Raw genomic sequence first — 20,202 nt, forward strand, 5'->3', positions numbered from 1 at the left:
AGGCCAGGACCCACGTCCTCGTGTGCCGCCTTCCCTTCCGTGGGCTCGGAGGCCTCGTGTCTGCAGGAACCCTGGGACTTCCTCCGATTGTCTGGAATTTCTGAGGTGGGGTGAGGCGGCTTTGATTCACTCCACATAAGGAGAGAACAACATCCTTTATCAACCTTGGTGGCAGATTTCAGAGTTTAGGATCAGGCTAGTTTCCAGAAGTCTAGGGTTGTGGAGGAGTCTGCTTAGTGGTTAGTTGTGTGGGCTCCAGAGTCAGGAAAATCTGAGTTGAAATCCCCACTCACCTAGGAGCTGTGAGGCCTGCAACCACTGTTTGTCTCTCTGGCCTTAGTCTCCTTACCTACACAGTGGGGACGGCAATGTACATCTCCTAGGGTGGCTGCAAGAGTCAAATGCAAAGTCTGGGTGAGGAACCTAGTATGGCCCGTGGTGCGAAGCATGCTGGGCTCGGCCACCTCATCCCGGGAGAGCCCTCCCAAGCACCCCTCCTGACACCAGCCTGAGGAACAGCATGCTGATAGCTTGGCATCGCCGGGGTGGGCCTGTGTACCCCACGGAGCAGTGAATATCAGCTGCTAGTGTTGCAATCTCTCACATCTGAGCGCATCTTAATGTATATCTGGATGTAATGGTTTAAGAGCAAATTCTATGCTCCTCCAAGATTTCTAAGAGCATCCATTCTTCTCATCATCTCCTATAAAAATCCCCACTTATGATTTGGTGTCTTTATTACTGGAATGTTTTCTTTTATCTCATCTATAGCATCTTTTGGTGGATGTTGAACCTTTTATTTTATTTCCCCCCAAATAAACAGAAAGCTTCGGCGTAAAGCAGATTTTGACTAAAGGCTTTTTTGGGGGGGTGCAGTTTAGCACTACAGAAAGAGTCATTATGGAAAAACAGTATGGGGGATCCTCATGAAATTAAAAATAGAACGTCCATAATCCAGCAATCTCACTTTTGGTATATAGCCAAGGTAAACAACTAGCTCAAAGGGAGTCTATCATAAGAGCTCTCAAAATTTTGAAGGTGAGGACCTAGCTATTAAGATCACAATTTGGAAAATCAATACACATTTTTGTGGCTGCTACTCCGAGCCAGGCACTGTGTCAGGCACAGAAGGAAAATGGAGATGAAGACTGTGTTGGAGGAGACAGAAACCTAAAGTAACAATCAGACGATGCAAAGGTTTGAGAAGACCGGAGGCATCTTCCAAGGGCACATCACGGGGGCCAGCCTTGCCCTGGTGGGAACAGGAAAGCCGGGTGGGGCAGGTGACCCTTCTGTCAGCCCCTCAGGGAGAAGAGACTGCTAACCAAGCTCAGCAAATGAAGAGCATGGAGGCATGGGATTCAAAGTAGCTTGCTCATAAGGAAACATGGGGCTTGGAAAAGGCATTCTAAGGTCTCATCTTTTCTATCTCTCAAAAGAATAACAAGAATAACAAGCATTCAGATCACCTAAAATCTACCACTATTGTTGGGTATGTTTCTCTTTCGGTCCTCAATTCCAACGCAGAGAACACATATATTTCTGATACAAAAGCCAGGGCTGTTTCTGGCTTTAAAGTTATGGTGTGGAGAAAGTACTGAGATGGAAACCTGGGAAGATGGTGGAGCTTGTGTCTCTTTCACCACAAATGATGCAATAGTATTTGGGTGACTCAAGAGAAATCTGTAGGTTCTCAGAAGGCATTGTGAGTGCATCTGAAATCAGGCTAAAAATAAGACACAGGTTCTCTTGTGATTTCTAAAACATTTCTTTGTTTAATCATAGAATCCTTTTCATCTTCCATTCATCATAAATAATCCACTTCATTATTTTACCAATCCTTTTGAAAAAATTTGGTATTTAGCATAAACAAACACTGAACATTAGCCAGAGGTGTGTTAATTTCAAACAGAATAGGAAAGAACTTGAAAAAACCCACAAAGAATTTAAAACTTAGAAAAGAACATATGAATAGATGAACATTATCACCAACTAAAATAATCAAATTTCATAACAGCCATTAAAAAAATCCAGGTGGAAAAATGGGTAAACATAAATATAATCTAATTATTTCTTTCATAAATACACTTAGACAAAACAAATGCATAGATCGATAGCTTGACAGTACATAAACATAAAGTATTTTCAGACATGAATAATTAAATCCCAATAAACATGAATTAAAAATAAATTTTAATTCTGTTTTTCCTTTATGGAAAAATATGCCACAGCATTTGTGTAAAAAAAATAGGCATAAACATATCACTAAAGCCACCAAAATTCACCATGTAGATTATTTAAAAAAAAGACTTTTTTTTAAAAAGCAAAAGATGTTATAGTATTTTCAGTTGAATATTTTTTATCCCATAATCACACACCTACTATAGGTGTTTGACAAGAGAGGTAGATAAGTTGGGGGGAAAAACAGTATTCTAATGCTAGCTTTTATTGTAACTCAATTTCATTTACTCTGAACTTTAAAGAAGTTTATAGGAACAGAACACAAAAACCTTTCTGAGCTCCATTTGTAAGCATCCAAAGTATCAAACAAAATTACAAGCAAAAGTCTCGACAATGAAAATTCTTGACAAATAGCCCATTTAGCATAGTTTTATGCAAGGTCTGGCACTGGCTTTAAAATGGACACTGAGGATAACTGTTCTGAAATTTGTGAAATCCAGTGATGTTGAAATGAGTCAGAAGCCCACAGGAGATGAGACCTGGTAGTAACAAGAATACAAAGTCACACTATTGATAAACTTGATAGGTTTCTAAGGAATGGTTTTTCTTTTGTTGACAAAACAACAAGACAGCTGCCGAGGACAGTGTGGCCCCGGTGTGACCCAGGCGCCGATCTTGTCTGTCAAATCAAGAAAGACACATGGGGAGGATGTCACAGAGGATGTGCGGGAAGCAGAGTGTTCCCCTGACTTTATATATTGCTCTATTCTCTCTTTGGGTCCACTGAATGCTCTTCACTCGCAGAGGCGTGTGAAAATATTCAACACTGTTTTGAAAGCTGAAGCCCAGTTGGGAATGAATTTTACTTAATAATTTGGCCAATAAATGGTTTTGCATTTTCTGTGCCCATTTTTTTTTTCTAATTTGGGTAGAAGGAATGTGTACCTGTAACATCTGTTTGCATCTATGACCTTCATATTTCCATTTATTCATAACAGCAATCTGATTTAAATTTTTTTAAATGTCGCAATCATTTGTCAAGTCTGCCAAGGAAATTTTCATTTATAACTTGTCTCAAATGCCGTAAGTATGCTTAATTCAAGGATGTAACAGGCTGCTTCTGGCTAACAGGGGTGATTTGTGCTCAGCACATTTATGTAACAGGAAAAGTTTTTCTCAATTGTGGAACGTGAATATAGTCCATCATTAATCGCTGATGCTCTCAAACTGATAACATTTTTGTGTCTCACATTTGGCTGTTATGAGTTTGCGAGTGTGTTGGAAAATAGGAAAGAAATTAAATTGGAAGAAAAATGAAACATCTATGATTTTGAAAATCCTGAAAACCACATCTTGTAGTTTTCCTCAAAATGTCACTTAATTGACTCATAACTCAACCATCAGGTCTTTTCTTTGAAGCAGCTTATAGTAAATTTAAGACACATACTATCACAATTTCTGATCATGGCACAGAGGAATTTCTGTGTGGAAACTATTTGAAGGAATGTCTAAAAAAATGATGTCAAGGAATGCAGATAAATTATGCTTTTCAGTCTATGACTCCTGTGGAGTTGATAAGAGGCATGTCACAGTTGTAGAAGATCACACAGTAAATCAAAGTACTGTGAGTAAGACTTTGGAAGTAGTCCCCGTCTTCAGAAGGGCATTTCTCTGATGGTACGACCTCCTTTCGAACAGTACAGTAACCATGACAGAGTTGTATGCACAAAGCTGGGGCTTTTGTCACTTACGATGACTGTTCCCTGCGTTAGGAAAAGAAATAACTCCAAAATACTGCACCACCCCTGGCAGTAACCAACAAAGTTGGTTTTGGAAACAACGCTCTTGTCAAATACATTTTTAAGGCACTTCAACAGTTATATCATTTTCTGTGTGTAAAAAAATAAAATATGCATTGAAGCAACATTCACAAGTACGAGTCTCAGGACTGTGCACAACCCTGTACATATGTACATCGCCGCAGGCCGGGCACCTCCAGCGCTATACGATTGGTCTCATCAACTTCACTCCCTGCAAGAGAGGAGAACATGCAGTTCAGAGTTGGACAGCATCCATGAGCCGAGTGGAAGTGTCAATAAACACCAGATCATCGATGCTACGAGAAGGAAGAGGCCCACCCAGATAGCACTAGGTAACCAGTGACCCAAACCTCTGTGACACAGACATCAACCGCTACCACCCTGGCCTGCAGACTGTCACCTCCCCAGCCTGGCCTGGCCACTCACACAGCCCCCTGTGCACTGGAGTTGGCTGCAGGTCTCAATGGTATTGTCTGCAGGGCAATTGTGCATACCCTTGGGATGGGTGCTTTGTGTTTGTTTTGATGCTCAAATGGGAGGGATGACATCCTAAGCCTCTGGGTTATTCTAAGTTAGACAGTGGCCCCAGTGTGAGAAGATGAACAGCACTGTCCAATGTCGTCTCCCCCTTGGAAATGCTTCTTATCTGCAGAACAAATGCCAGAGCTTTGAAACATTTAGAAAGTTTCACTCTGATTAATTTGCCGTTTGCTATGGCTGTATATCATTATTAGGGCATCAGGATTTTCGGATAACTTTCTTCATTCTCTTTCAAAATTTATATGTAGAAATTCTGGTCTATAATGCACACGTACATTGATAAACATAAACATAAGTATACCTGAAAGTTTTCAAAATAGGTAAACAGTAAAGAATAAGGTACTAACATGCCCCTCTACCAACCCTGAGGGGAGGACCAGGCCTGGAGTCCAGCACAGAGTGGCACTCACTAATACTTTGTTAAGTAACTAAATGAGCGACGGTGTTGGATGCGTTAATCTTTCCAGGGAGGATCCTGGGGACCTGGGGTGCTCCTTCGAAAAGCAATGTGTATTTCTGTCCGGAGTGCCCTCATGGTGCAGGGGAACGGTTTTGGGGGCCAAAGAGACCAGGGTTCAAGTCCTAACTCTAACATGGACTAAAGCACCCACGTGGCCTGGGGCAAGTTGCTCCCTCTCTGAGCCTATTCCCCAACCTGTACAGTGGGGGCAGCGGAGCTGCTGCAAACAGTGTTGCAGACACTAATGGACAACAGTGACAGCAAAGAAAACCACAGCAGCTAGCTTTTGTCAGACACCTGCCACATGCTCCCCCACAACTCCGAGGAGGAGATGTCAGCGTCAGCCCTCGAGTGGCAGACACTGAGGGGCAGAGGAGTGATGTGCCCCAGGTCACCAGTGAGCAGAGGCAGAGCCGGCTGCTGGCTGGCTCACGGGTCACATGTGCTTTGAGTCTATTTACTGAACATTCACCCCATTGCACCATGCCCTTCAGTATGAGCAAATGAAAAGGAGCTTTACAAGCTGCATTTTAAGTATAATTGTACTTTTACAACCATTCAAAACATTTAACCTCAACCCTCCTGCTCACACTGAAGTGGATCCATGCATCATTGTTGGATTTACTTAAGGAAATATGTCCCCTGAGAATGAGAACACGCAGTGTGTGAACAGCTAACATTCAGAAACAGCATTTCAATCTGATTCCGATCCAAGTAAGATCTGTCCGGAGTCCCACCTTCTGCCGCGACACCATCCACGACTTTATCGTGGGCACCAGCACGCTGCCCAGGAGGATCTGCACCGGGTGGTAGATGAGCAGAGGGACGGAGATCAAGGAGAGGTGCTCGTGGCCCGCGAACACGATCTTCAGCATCGGGATTCCTGGCGGACAAAGAGAGGAAACCGAGAGGCACATTCAGTCTGTCGTCAATTAAGGACCTTCTCCGTTAAACTGGAACTTGGAATAGGTCAGTGATGGCGAACTTTTTGAACTCGGAGTGTCAGCATTTTGAAAAACCCTAACTTAACTCTGGTGCCGTGTCACATATAGAAATTTTTTGATATGTGCAACCATAGTAAAACAAAGATTTATATATATACATTTTTAAATATATTTTATTGATTTCTTACAGAGAGGAAGGGAGAGGGATAGAGAGTTAGAAACATCGATGAGAGAGAAACATCGACCAGCCGCCTCCTGCACACCCCCCACTGGAGATCTGCCAGCAACCAAGGTACATGCCCTTGGCCGGAATCGAACCTGGGACCCCTCAGTCCGCAGGCTGATGCTCTATCCACTGAGCCAAACCAGCCAGAGCAAAGATTTATATTTTTGATATTTATTTTATATATTTAAATGCCATTTAACAAAGAAAAATCAACCAAAAAAATGAGTTCGTGTGTCACCTCTGACACGCGTGTCATAGGTTCGACATCACTGGACTAGGTCATGGCCACATTTCCCGGGGGGTTCACAGGACCGGAAAGGGAAGGTCTCAAGTGAGTCACCGAGTCGGTGCATCCTCTTTCACTACATAAGCTCTGAGCTCTACCTGGAACCAATGAAAGCTCAAAAGGTGCTCGGTATTTGAGGGCACCAATAACTCTTGCTGCATGAGCAGCCTGTCTACCAAGGAGAGGGGAGGAGATAGCATGGAATAGAGTTGCTTCAGGAAGGCTAAATCCCAGAGAGGCCAAAGTTCAAAATAGATCCTTTCTTGCTTAGTCGTGGAATAGAGAGGCCTTCCTGGCACCATTTCAAAGCCCCAAAGTTCACTTTTGAGAGCTGGAAGGATATGGTCAGATAATGTATGGTATAAACTGCTGTAAGGAGGAGGGTACTTTAGCCAAATCAACATTAACAAAGGCTTTGCATGTTCTCATTTGGCCAAGGGTCTCAGGCATGTTATACAACACTGCGTATGGCAGGCGAACTCTAAGACTAGTGCTGACTGTTTAAACCCACATTGAAAGTTTTAATGGAGTTCAGGTACATGACTACTACTTCCCGAGTCTACACTCTATTGCACCAAGGGCACGGTGTGCATATTTTGTAAGCAGCTGACTATAGTGTGTATCTATTAAGCTTCCATAACACAATCCAGACACTGGCAGTTGAACTGTTATTACCAATGGTTTTAATACGGCCCGGTGGTCAGGACTGGTGTGTACGTGTGTCAGCTCTGTCACCTGAATCGCTGTAATAGCTTAGCTTTCTCCTCGTTTCCTTAGAATAGCTTCTGAAAAGGACCCCAGCTCCCAAGCATGCACAGTGAGGGCACAGAAATCACCTTTTATTATAACCCAGTGAGGGAAAGCTCCACGTTTTCAATTATTTGTACTTCTGGTAAGTTTCACACCTTTACTAAACATGCATTTTCATGGCTGCTTCTTTCTCCTAGCCTCACATGTCATTGCCGTAACGGAAAACACTCTACTCTTCCCAACAACATCCCTCAGAGCTTCAAAAGCACAGGTTGAGGTTTTTGCACAGTTTCTGTCTTCTTGCCGATAGAAAAGTCAAAGGTTTCTTTTAAAAAACAATATGCTCAATCCGTTCACAGTTGAAAAGCCACATCTGACATTGGAAAGTCATTCCAATGAGAAAAGGAGATGATGTGAACACACCCACCCTGTTTTCAGGAAGAATGACTTGATCCAAAGGAATGATGCTGAGAAGCTGGGGATGGGGGTGAAGGAAAGGTGGGGCTCCAGGGAGTACATGAAATATGGGGATATTTGCCTCTAAAGGTGATCAGAGCAGGGTTTCTGACCCCAAATTCGAGGACTGTGGCTGCTGGGCTAAAACGCCTGAGGTGTCCTTTCTTGGCTAAGCCTCGGGCTCAGAGTCACTGGGCACAGAAGGGAAGCCAGGGAGACAGTCAGGCGGCTGCTGCTACCGTAAGTCAACAGGAAACCGACCGCAAGACATACAAGGTGTCCTAGTGTCCGAGACATCAGAAATCCACCTGGATGTGACGGATAAGGTAGAGAGACAGCAATGCTAAGGGTGAAAATGGTTCTCGGGTACTGAGCGCTTACTAGATGCCATGCGCTGTCCGTCTCGCGCTTTCCCACATTAACTGAACTAGGCCTGGCAGTAACCCGGAGGCTGATGAAAACTACCCTGTGCACCGTTTTCCTAGTGAGGAAACGGAAACTTTCCCCATGGTGACGTCGGAACTGCCACGCAGGCAACTTGTTCCCCATGTCAGGGGAGATGCCAAGGTCTTCAGTTCAGACGCCATGGGGACTGCAACTCCTCAAAGCAGAACAGGGCCTGGTGTGCAGAAAGCTTTCCAGGCAGAAGTCCTTGTGGGCTCATTCTCCTTAAGGGGCTCCTGTGACTTCATGTGGATGAGGGACTAAGCGACTGTGGGGACCACCCTGGAGAGAGAGACCGAGACGAGCCACGTCCTTACCCTCAAGAAGCTTCCAGGGTACAGTGACCTCTACCTTCTGTGGACCCGAATCCACCCTCCACCTCACCGGGAGGAAGGTCTCTCCTGCCTGTGCTGGACTTCCCACACCACCTCCAGACAGGCTGTCCTGTCCACGCCATCTTCCACTCTGCACCAGTGACCGCCGTTGAGCACAATCTGATCATGTCACGTCAGGCAGGCGTTTATCATGCGGGACGAGACCTTCTGACTGGCCCCCACTCCCTCTGTGTCTCACCCCTCCCTTCTCCTGCCTCTGTGCTCAGCCATGAGGAGCCCCTGTGAGTCCTTCGTCACCAGCCCAGCCATGCGCCATTCCCACGCCCTGTCCCGCCTGTGGGCCTTCGCACTTGAGCTCCTTTTGCCTGGAATGTCCATCACCCACTTCTTGACTGGCTCAATCTTTCAGCCCTTCGTTCTTAAGCTGCATCCAAGGCTGGCTTCTAGCTCTGTGCTCACCAAACCTGGGGCTCATCTCAGCCCAGGGTCCCAGCACTTGGTATCGTTGTGTGTTTTCCTCACTGAGCTCAGCTTCTTAGGGTCTGAGACCATTTCTTCTTCAGCTCTGAGCATCCAGTAGGTGCTCAAGAGGAGTGCGCTGAATGGATGGGTTTGTATTCTTCCAGATCCCATCATAACGTTACTGTACTATGACTCCATGTTTATTACATTCACTAACTAGGTAAAAAAGCGCAATGATTTAAAAAAAACAAACTCGCTAGAAAGAGTTTTCTTTTAAAAGTAAAATTTAAATATAGGACTCTTTTCATCTCGCCATCACTGCAGTAATATAAATGAAGGAAATTAATTTTAATGCACCCAGGTACTGATTCTGTGTCACCATGGCTGACAGGAGCCAACGAGACTTTATGAGGTGGCATCCGACTTTATGGAAGTGAACACTAGGCATGCATTTACAATTTTACAGGGACTTTAAGCTGTCATGCTGAAAAATGTTTATAAAACATTAATCAAAAAATGCCTCTTTAATATAATGCATTGTCTGAAAGATGTTTGAAGGCGCACACTGTAAATGGATTCTTTTTCTGACTAAAGTAATTTCCACCCAAAGCATTTCCCCACTGCTCTACACGCACACCGTGTGGCTAGATAAAGAGCCCTTTCGCGGCACGTCACTGCCTGATGCGAGCACTCGGGAAATCCCTAATGTGCAGCACGCCACATTTCCATGTCGCACATGACACATTCGTCTAAAATCACCCAACAGAGTTTGACACGGCAGCATCTTCCATAAGCACAGCTTTCAACAGACATCTGCCCGGTAGGAACTTCAAGTGCAAGCTTTCTTCTTCTAACAAGCAAGCAAGGGGTTCCTTTTATCCTTTTCTTTTATTCTTTGTTCCCAGGATGGAAGGGATAAAACAATATGAACCGGAACAGGTCCCCTCACCCCCACTTTAAATATGTTTATTTTATGTTCTCTGAATTACAATATTCCCTTTGTATCAGTGTTCGAGTTTCAAGTTACTACTTTCTACTGGATGAACTGTTTTCTATTTTTCCTTGAGAAACAGATATCTGTCTTCAGAGATTAAACATGGGCCTTTGTATAATTTCCACTAAAGGGTTATTTGTAGTTCACAATATAAAAACTATTGACTTCATATTATTGTTTAGAGTTTATTTTACTTGTAGGTGCACACTGTTCTCTATCTATCTCCCTATCTCCCTATCTATCTATCTATCTATCTATCTATCTATCTATCTATTAAAAAATACTCTCTGGGCCTCTGCTGTCTGTGAGTTACTACTGTTCCCGTGCTGAGGACGTAAGGAGAACACAGGCAAAGTCCCTGCCTTCTTGGGGCCTTGACTACCTCAACTTTCCCCCAACTAAGGGATGGGTGTCCCCCTTTCTGCCACTGGCTCACCCAGCTTCTACAACTCAAACTTTGGGGATCACCTGGACTAATCCCATTTGTCTTTCCAACTCCATAGGAAGCCACCAGCTCTACACGACGCTCCTGCAGATTCTCCCCTCCACCCACACTCCCCTTCCCTCGGTTTTCACTACACCTTCCTAATTCAGTTCCTCAAACAATCAAGCCAAGATGACTCTTCAGCCTCCTGCCAGAGCCCGTCTTCAGACTCTTCCCTTCATCAACGCTGCAGACCAGTCGGATTCACCTTCCTAAAGCCCATGTCAATGGAAGCCCACTCCCTGCTCAAGAATCACACAGACTTTCCAGAGCCGATTCATCGAATCCTCTACCCACTCAACCTCAGGGCAAACCACTGTTACTACCCCCTGCAGCAAGTGCTCGCTGCACGCCCAGTGCTTTGCCTGCGTTCTCTCAATCCTTCAGCAGCCGATGGTGGCAGTTTTCCCTCTTAAAGATGAGGAACCGGTGTCGAGCAGCTAAGTGGCTTGTCTGCCATCACACACCCGGGCAGGTGGTGGAGGCAGGCTTGGACCCCAGTCTCTTCCTTTTCATCACGAAGCGACGTTAACTCCATCAAACCCAACTTTCCGCTGCCGGTTGCCCTCCCGGGCTCCAGCCCAGCCCTGCCTTGTCTTTGTAGAAGCTGAGCCCGCCTGGGCTTGTCCTTTCTCACCAGGTGCCTAAATCCTACTCTGGGTTCTCTTGGGCTCCGCTTTGCATTTTCCTCCACCATGAAGGTGGCCCCCGTGGATGTCTTCCTCTTTTCTGGGTAGGTTTTGTTTCCCCTGAACACAAGCCAAGTATTATAATTTTCTTTGACTCTCCTATGGTGTTTTTAAGCACAGCACAGGACTGGTACTCAATACATGAGTGATTGATTATGTAGGAATAGGTGCTAAAGTAATGTTTCCTGTTGAAAGCGACAGGATGTGGAACACACACCTGATGCTTCACTGGACTGTAAAGGGAATTGTTCACACGCCCCTCTGGGGAGGACTGTATTTTATAGGATAAAAATAGGAGCAGGAGAGGAAATATTTTGAAAACGCCCTGTGTATTTTTTGGAATCTAATATTACACTTACTTTCTCACGTGACTGAGAGATGGTCTACTCCAATCACCTGGACCATTTCCTGTCTTTCAAAGATCCGCTTGCCTGAATTCACACGACTTGTTCCCATTTAAGTGCTTTCTCCGACTCTCTGCTGAGCTCTGGAGAGAGCTGCTGGCCAATTGGGGGTCCAGTGGCTTCTCTCCTTAGTTGTCATGGTGATCTCCCACTTTTGTTTAGTTTGTTCTTAGTTAGAAACATCCATAACTTTACTATCCAAATGCCCTACACATTGTTATTTGAATTCTCGCTCTTCCTGGTCAGTGGATCTCTCAGGAAAGCCCATGTTTGCCTCTGACAGTCACTGGGATGGACGGTCTCCTCAATCAAAATGCAGTCCAGCAAGGCGGTCAGTGTTTGAGAAACACGAACTCTCTTGTCCGACATCACTAAAGGCCAATCTCCGTGTCCCCTTCCCCAGCACATGTACACACACACACACACACACACACACACACACACACACCACAGTCTTTCTCTCAGAGACAAATAGTCACAGAAAATCAAACTCACCAGCACTGATTTATTTCAATGACTAAACAAAGGGGCCATTATGTGCCATTTCTAGAGCACGAAATGAAGCTTTGATAAGGTCCAAAGGCAGTTTTGGAATTTGGTTACAAAAGGCTTTCAGGAAGGATTATCCCAAAGCAAGCTAGTTTTTAGTAACACAGATGTCTCATGCAGCCATCGATAATCCATCAGACCCAGTAGCCTGCACGGGGCAGTGCAGTGCAGTAGGAAAGAGGCCTGTAGCCAAGTCAGAAAGCCCTGGGCTGGAACCCCATGTCCACCCCTTAACTCCCGAGTGACCATCATGGGGCAAGTTACACAGCCTCAGTTTTCACATCTGTAAAATGAACCTACTTTGTAGGTATTTTTTTTAAGTGAAATAGTATGTCTGGTAAGTAGTAAGTCTTCATTGTTATGTGCCAGACACTGGGGTCGATGCAGTGAACAAATGGGCACCCCCCCCGCCCCCCGCCGTCTTATGCTCTTACTCAGTTAACAGGGAGAGAAGATAGAGAGACCAAGCCGAAGCCAGGAAGGCGAGGAGCAAGCCCACCGGTCACAGGGGACTGAGAAGATGCAGCACTGCTGTCAGAGGTCGTCAGGCAAACGGATTCAGCGAGCCTGTATCACCCCGATTTTTAGAGTAAACAGGAGGCCACCTGCCTCCAGGTGATGGCATGGGGGCCTGGGTCCGTCAGAGGCCTGCAGATCAGCTGAGAGCTGCCCAGGCGTGGCCTCTGACAGGTATCAGCGGGCACTGCAGCGGGGGGGTGCAGCGAGGAGCACAGAGGCCTGAGGAGCCCCAGCGCGAAGAGCTGCTTGACAATATTAGCGCAGCGCACCCGAGGGTGAGACCTAAGAGCAACATTTACAAGGAAAGGCCTGAAAGGGAGAGGCGCTCCTTTCAACGAAGGGGCTTGTGTGGCTGGCCTTTGACTCGCTTGGGATAGAAGTTGGTTTGTGAGCATTTTCGGCCCATTAGGAAAATCAAAGATTGTTTTTGCCTTCAGTTACCTGGGCTGTAATGCTACCACTTTGCTGAAAGTTTTATGTCAATAAAGATGCAAACTAGACCAAAATGAGCATCTGGTGCTGCTTTTGTTTTGAAATAGGCAAGTTCTGGTGGGAAAGGATGTTTAATGAACCGCTGAGCGGGCTCACCAGATGCTGGAATGAAACATTTAACTCCACCAAGGGAAGGTGTCGGCCTCGGAAGATTGGTTGCACCCTCACCTGCCTGGAAGCATGGTGGAGTACTTAGCGAGCAGGGAGTTAAGAACGAACTGAAGAACTGCGCCGAGGAGCCTGCATGCGAACGCGGCTGTGTCTCCAGGAGGCGTCGCCATGTTGAGGGAGACCAGTGGGCAGGAAGGGCAGTGAGGTAACTTTTTCACTTCTCCAGGCTGTGAATGAAGAGTCGTCTGTCTTCTAAAGGGAAAGTCTGGCTTCTGTTCACACTCGAGGATGTGAGAACATCAGAAATAGAAACGAGGATTTCACATGACAAAAGTCATGCAAAGTCACCAGAATGTATTGGACAGGGTCATCGACACAGAGCGGGCTGCCTGATAGCCCTGGGAAGCCTGGTTTAGTTTCATAGGATGTTTTAGGCGTGTTGTCACATAAATAAAGGAAAGCACGTGGACCTTCTAAGTCTGAGGCAAAGAAAACAGTTTTCCCGAAAGTTTTGTATCCATAATCCTCTTAACAGTGGAACTTCCAGAAGGCTTCAAAAATCTTAGTTAAGTGGTAAATGTAAGCTGTGATACCAATGAACAATAATTATTTTTAATGTACATTTAAAAAAATTTTTAGCAACATGGCTGATAATCACCTCTGGTGATATGTTTTTAATCCTCACCTGAGGATATATATATATTTTTTAATCTTCACCCGAGAGAGGAAGAGAGGGAGAGAGAGAAACATGAGAAAAAAACAGCATGTACCCTGACCTGGGCTGGGGATCGAGCCTGCAACCAAAGTACATGCCCTTGACTGGGAATTGAGCCCGAGACCCTTTGGACCGTGAGCCTATGCTCTAACCACTGAGAAACCGGCTAGCATGGTAACTTTCTTCTTGATGGTACCATGTGTATGATGAACACAAACCTCAGAAAAGGTGCATTCTGACATAAAAGAACAAGGCAGTTTTGATTTGGGGGATTAGAAATCAGTTATTTACCCTTAAATCCACCTTTCTTAAAAAGGCTGCCTTGGGTTTCTGGGGTGTAACCTGCCCAGATGGCGTCCTGCCCACCGGGTCCTGCCCTTCACTTATTCTCAATGATACACGAATTGGGCAGTTAAGACCTCATGGGGAAGACTCTTAGGCAGAAGAAGAAATTAAGAAGAACATACAATGGAGTCAAGGAAATTAAGGAAACTCTGGGAGCCATTTCTGGAAACGATGATCTCCTCTGTCCTCCTTAACCACTGAGTACTTACGCATCTAATAACACAGAGAATTGTGGATTCCACAAATCGGTACACACGAATGGCCAATTTTATGAACAAATAAGTAGGTAGAACCCTGTCTTGTGTTTTTGTTGGGACACAGTGGAACATAAAGGCAGACACAAAAAGTGGTCCAAGGCAGTGGCCATCAGCCCCGGCCGTGCCTCAGAACCACCTGGGTGGATTTCTCAAAACTATGCCTGAAAGATTCCGAGTTAATGGGTGTGGGGAGGGGTCCCGGCACGCCTGTTACTGGACAGCTCCCGGGTGATTCCAGGTGGGCCAGGTTCAGAGCCGAGTCTGGTAACAAGGGGGAGTGAGAGGACACCAGGAGATTCTGGAGGTGGACGGAGGAGCCGCTGCGGGCCAGCTCTGTGTGAACTGGGGGACCTCTCTGAGGCTCGGTTTTTTAGTGTGGACAACGCGATCAATAATAGCTATTGTGCAGGGTTGCTGTGAAGAATAAATGAGATGATAAGGCAATCTAGGTGCCTAATACAGTGCCTAGCATGTAGCAGGCACCCAGGAAATACCAGAGCCTTCTGCTTTTAATGTTTCAAAGTGTCCTCATATCTATTTTCGATTTAATGTTCGCCTCAACCTGGTGAGATGGGAGAACAATATAGGCTTGCCAGTTTGGACGTCTCTATGCCTGGCTGATTTAGAATTTCATCTCATTTTATTATCAAAATAACTCCACACAGGCATTTTTTAACTCACTGTGCATTAGCAGTCAAGCACAAAAACAGTGTAAGCAACCTGCACGCCCAGCTCTGACCTTCCCGGTGCTCTCACTGGCAGTGTGCATGAGGGCGTCACTCAGAGCGGGTGCAGCTCATTTGGGGGCAGGACTCAGTGACCTCACAGTCAGCCTCAGGCAACCATGGAGCCTCCTCACAGCCGCTGGGCACAAAACCAGGCAGAGCCTAGCATTCAGCACAGCCCAAGGACTTGCTCCTCTGACTGTGGAATTTGCTAGAGTCTTTTAGAAAGTTGGACGTGGCTTTATTTTTTTATTTTACTTTTTAAATACTTTTATTGATTTCAGAGAAGAAGGGAGAGGGAGAGAGAGATAGAAATATCAATGTTGAGAGAGAGAATCATTGATTGGCTGCCTTCTGCATGCCCCTTACTGGGGAATTGAGCCCGCAACCTGGGCATGTGCCCTTGACCAGAATTGAACCCGTGACCCTTCAGTCTGCAGGCTAACACTCTATTCACTGAACCAAACCAGCTAGGGCGGGACGTGTCTTCAAAGTTCTCAGGCAGTCTGCATATCAAGGAGTCCATTTATTACATTTATCATGGGCAGTGACAAGTTAGTAATTTATCAATAAAAACCTATTTCTGAATTCATTATGCTAATTAGTAACGTCACCGGTTGGGTTGATAAAGATAACACAAGCAGTTGTGTAGCTGCTCTCATAAAATAGTAGCTGACTACCCCAGTGAGAATTTTCCATTTGAGCGACTGTCCCTGGCACTGAGGTCTAAACTGACCAGTCCAGTCATACACCACACTGCCACCACAAAAGGATTTTCAGGTGAATTACTTCATATAAGCACTTAGCACAGTGTTTGCCTATTAAATACTCAATGTCAGCTGTTATTATTACTACTTCTATTGAAAACATAATAGAGAAACAATTTTTAAAATAAATCAATGAAAGGCTTAGAAACTCTATTACAGAAGCTGAACTAATAAAACCTAAATGTAGGTGATCTTATATCATGGCAAATCAAGAATTATCCCAAGTCTTGATTTATCTCTGGTTCCTTCATGTATCAGGAATTTGGGTTAAAGTTCAGTGAAAAAGGGACAGAGAAGCCAAAGCCTGCCCAGTAACTCTCTGAGGAAGAGGCTATCACCTCACCAACCGAGGCATAAAGTAATATTGTTCAGACCTTGGGTTATGACCCATTAATGAGCTGCAAAATCAACCAAATGGGTTTTATCTAGAACTTGGATAGATTATGGAATGTATCACCTACAGTAAGAGTGACGTTATTTTGTAAAATGTTCACACACATGCAAGTGTGCAATGGATTACCCTGTACAACCTATCTTCTTACTGTAGCTTGTGGGTAAACAGGTTGGACAGTCCCTGGCACAGGAACCATGGGTGAGGAGTGTGTGCACCAGGGCGTTGGTCGTCCAGGTGAGCGAAGATGATTGATTCCTGAGGGTCAGCCCGGGAATCCCCCACAGAGATTTTATTGTCTTTAATCACATACTTGCTGCCCGGAACCTGGAGACTTCCTGGAGTTTTATTACAAAGTCTGGATGTTATAGTAGTGATTTTCAGACACCAAATCCAGAATAAAAAATTCAAAACAAAATAGTCCCAAAACCTCTGAGGACATAAGTGCATTGCTTTGTTAGAGAACTTACATCTCTCTCTTCATGTGGATCAGAAAATAGCACCAAATGACAGATGCTCCCCCTTGTCTCTTGAGCCTGGTAGTAAAATCTACCGGGCCTCCAACGCCAGGGCATCTTTAAGGGTCGGTCCAATGGCAGGGGTCCCCGAGCTGCCTTCCTACAGAACTGTAACTGAACTGCAGGGCAGAAACATTTACGGCTCTGCACCAAAGACAAGCTTGTATCTTCTATCTTTACTCTGACTTCTGTTTCCACGTTAGTAGTTTATTGTCGAACAGCACTCTGGCTCTTAGCTTGCAGGAATGGAGGGCAGGCAGCTGTCGCCTCACAAAAGGCAGGGGCAGGGGGCTGGCTCATCAAGACTCACTTTAAATAGGGCACAACCTTTTGTTAAGAAAGAATGAAAGAATGAGTGCAAGTTTGTGACTGGGCCACATGGAAATATGTTTATGGGAACAATGATAGAGATTAAGTACTTAAAAACCATCTTATAACCAGCAATGCAACTGGAGGTAATTTTCTTTCCTTTTTTTAAAAATATATTTTATTAATTTTTTTTAATAGAGAGGAAGGGAGAGGGATAGAGAGTTAGAAATATCAATGAGAGAGAAACATCGATCAGCTGCCTCCTGCACACCTCCTACTGGGGATGTGCCCGCAACCAAGGTACATGCCCTTGACCGGAATCGAACCTGGGACCTTTCAGTCTGCAGGCCGACGCTCTATCCACTGAACCAAACCGGTTAGGGCTAATTTTCTTTTTTAAACAACTGATAAAACCATCCAAGCCCAAGCTGAGATCACAGTTACAATGCCTGGAATAATGTAGCACTTTTTGGTCTTCTAAGCCCTTTTGTATCCTATTATCCAATGCAGTACAGGAAGTCCGGAAGCCCAGACTCTAGTCTCTACGAGATCTGGGATAAGTTCTTAAGTTTCTTTCTATGCTTTCATTTCTGCACATGCAAAATAGGACAATAATTGCTGACTTGCTAATATTCTGCCTTGTTCAGGTACCATGACATAATGAGTTAAGTGCTTTTAAAAAGTGCTTCCCAATTGTAGGAAGGGTAGTTTTATTAAGATAATAATCTTCATGTGCCAAGTGGAATCACAGATAAGCTTTAAGGGAAAAGAAAAAAGAAAGGCAAACTTTCGTATTTCAATTCCATTTCCTCTTGAGAAAATAACCGAGATGCTATTAAATGATCCTCTCAGCCCAAGTTGCAGGGAATCGTTTAACCTTCTTACAAAGCTTCCAAGTAAAACTGAAAACAAGAACCATTTCAGCCTGGCCGGTGTGGCCCAGTGTTTGTATGTTGAACTATGAACCAGGAGGTTACGGTTCTATTCCCGGACAGAGCACATGCCTGGGTTGCTGGCTTGATCCTCATCTTGTAACCAGTAGGGGGGGATGCAGAATGCAGCTGATCAATGATTCTCTCTTGTCATTCATGTTTCTATCTCTCCCTCTCTGAAATCAATATATATATATATATATATATATATGTATATATATTTATTTTAAAAAAAGAACTGTTTCAGATTTTGTTTCTCCTCTGAACATCTTTCCAGAGTATTATGGTATCTTCTCATCTTTAGGAAGAAGCGACAGCCAGATTTCCTTTCCTGAAATACCGTAACATCATTCACAGAACCCTTCCTCTGAAGTACTTGTTTCCTTTCACATAGAGCAGGGGAACTGCTGTCTTACAGAACGGAGACATCAGCTGCTGAGCGCCGACTCAGACACCTGAAACTGCAAGGAACCTCAAGCTCATTGCCACCTGCTCATTTCACAGCCGAGGACACCGAGGCCCACAGCAGTTCAGGGATGTGGTCCAGCTGCTGGTGAGAGAACCGGAACTTGGATCCTGACTAGACTCAGGTCTGTGGTTCTTTCTACTCTTTCCAGAAGCCGATGTCTACAGAAAAGCTATATTCCTTTTGCTTAGTGCATAGTTTCTGGTCACAGCTCAGCTACAGACTCATGATGGAGTAGAAATGTCAGGAGGAAGAGCTGCTTGATTCGCCTTTGTACAAAGAGTGTATAGATCAGTGATGGCGAACCTATGACACGCGTGTCAGAGGTGACACGCGAACTCATTTTTTTGGTTGATTTTTCTTTGTTAAATGGCATTTAAATATATAAAATAAATATCAAAAATGTCTTTGTTTTACTATGGTTGCAAATATCAAAAAATTTCTATATGTGACACGGCACCAGAGTTAAGTTAGGGTTTTTCAAAATGCTGACACGCTGAGCTCAAAAGGTTCGCCATCACTGGTATAGATGGTAAGACATATACTGGACTTGCAATAAGTGTTGGTCATGACACTCTACTTAACATTTACATAGCATTCTTTCCACTGAGACATGCTTTTGCAAATAAGAAACAAGCGGAACCTCACACCGGACTGCCGATTGTCAGTTGACATGTTCTCAGAGTATATGCTTTCATTTTTTCATTTAAAAACATTAAAAACGAATCCAAGCATACACTTCACTGAAGGATCTCAAACACCCTGAAACGTTCTCTTTCCAGGTATGGTGAGGAAGTTTCCTACGGCTATTAGAGCTCTAGATAACAAAAGTGACTTGAATACTCAAGAGAAAAGACAAATAAAACACTAATTTCACAGGACACCTGGGATCGAATTTCTTTCTTGATGCGATCTATTGACCCACTGTGCGCACAGCCGTGCTAACTAGGGCACGAGCTGCTCTCGGTCTCTGCTGTGTAAAACAGCTCTGGTTACTGTACGAACATCGGCGTCAAGCTGGAGAGGGCACTGGGAGAGTTCACGGCCTTTAGGGCAGCCCACAGCAAGGGATGCTCCTGGCAAAATGTAAAATTATCTGCAGCCCTGAGCTGAAACCACGGGAGCACACGGACAAGCGGTGGTATTGTTTCCGATGGAGCCCCTGATAGTCTGCGCTTCCTCCGGAGCCTCCTCTTGCTTCTTCAACGAACTCCGGGGAATGGCATCATGTCAGGCTTTCCAGATGGATTATGTGAAGCCATAGCTCAATGTCATTTTCAATAGGAAGCCTCATAATTAAAGGTCAAATAGTCACTTCATCTGCAATCAATCAATAGAAAAAGTACTAATACGAAGAACTAATCAATCAATGGCAAATGCACTAATAAAAGCAATGAATCAAATTCAGCATGTGTGTAGGTGCGAGCACATGGAGGAGATCGAGACAGGGCAAGAGCAAGAACAATAAAATAAATCGAGAGTGTACATACAAGACAGCTTTCAGAAGGCTTCTCACGCAAGAGTTTTCACCTTTGGTTCTGTAGTTACATGGGTACCACTTGGACCGCAATGATTTATTCTTAAATACAAATACTGGATGTAATAATGAATGGTATTCATAAGTATTCTAT

The 20,202-nt window shown here is 44.6% G+C and overlaps 1 protein-coding gene across 1 annotated transcript in view; it reads right to left on the bottom strand.

Annotated features, from left to right (window-relative positions):
- Positions 1-1,752: 1,752 nt before the first annotated feature.
- SLC10A7 (solute carrier family 10 member 7) overlaps positions 1,753-20,202 on the bottom strand; it is a 191,492-nt gene continuing 173,042 nt past the window's right edge. The window contains exons 11-12 of the mRNA XM_006081754.3: positions 5,739-5,884; positions 1,753-4,212 (exon numbers count right to left, since the gene is read on the bottom strand). Of these exons, the coding sequence (XP_006081816.1) occupies positions 4,183-4,212; positions 5,739-5,884 (176 nt within the window). The 3' untranslated portion in view covers positions 1,753-4,182. The remainder of the gene's footprint in view (positions 4,213-5,738; positions 5,885-20,202) is intronic.

This window comes from Myotis lucifugus, unplaced genomic scaffold (assembly GCF_000147115.1).
Source record: "Myotis lucifugus unplaced genomic scaffold, Myoluc2.0 scaffold_1, whole genome shotgun sequence".
Lineage (NCBI taxonomy): Eukaryota > Metazoa > Chordata > Mammalia > Chiroptera > Vespertilionidae > Myotis > Myotis lucifugus.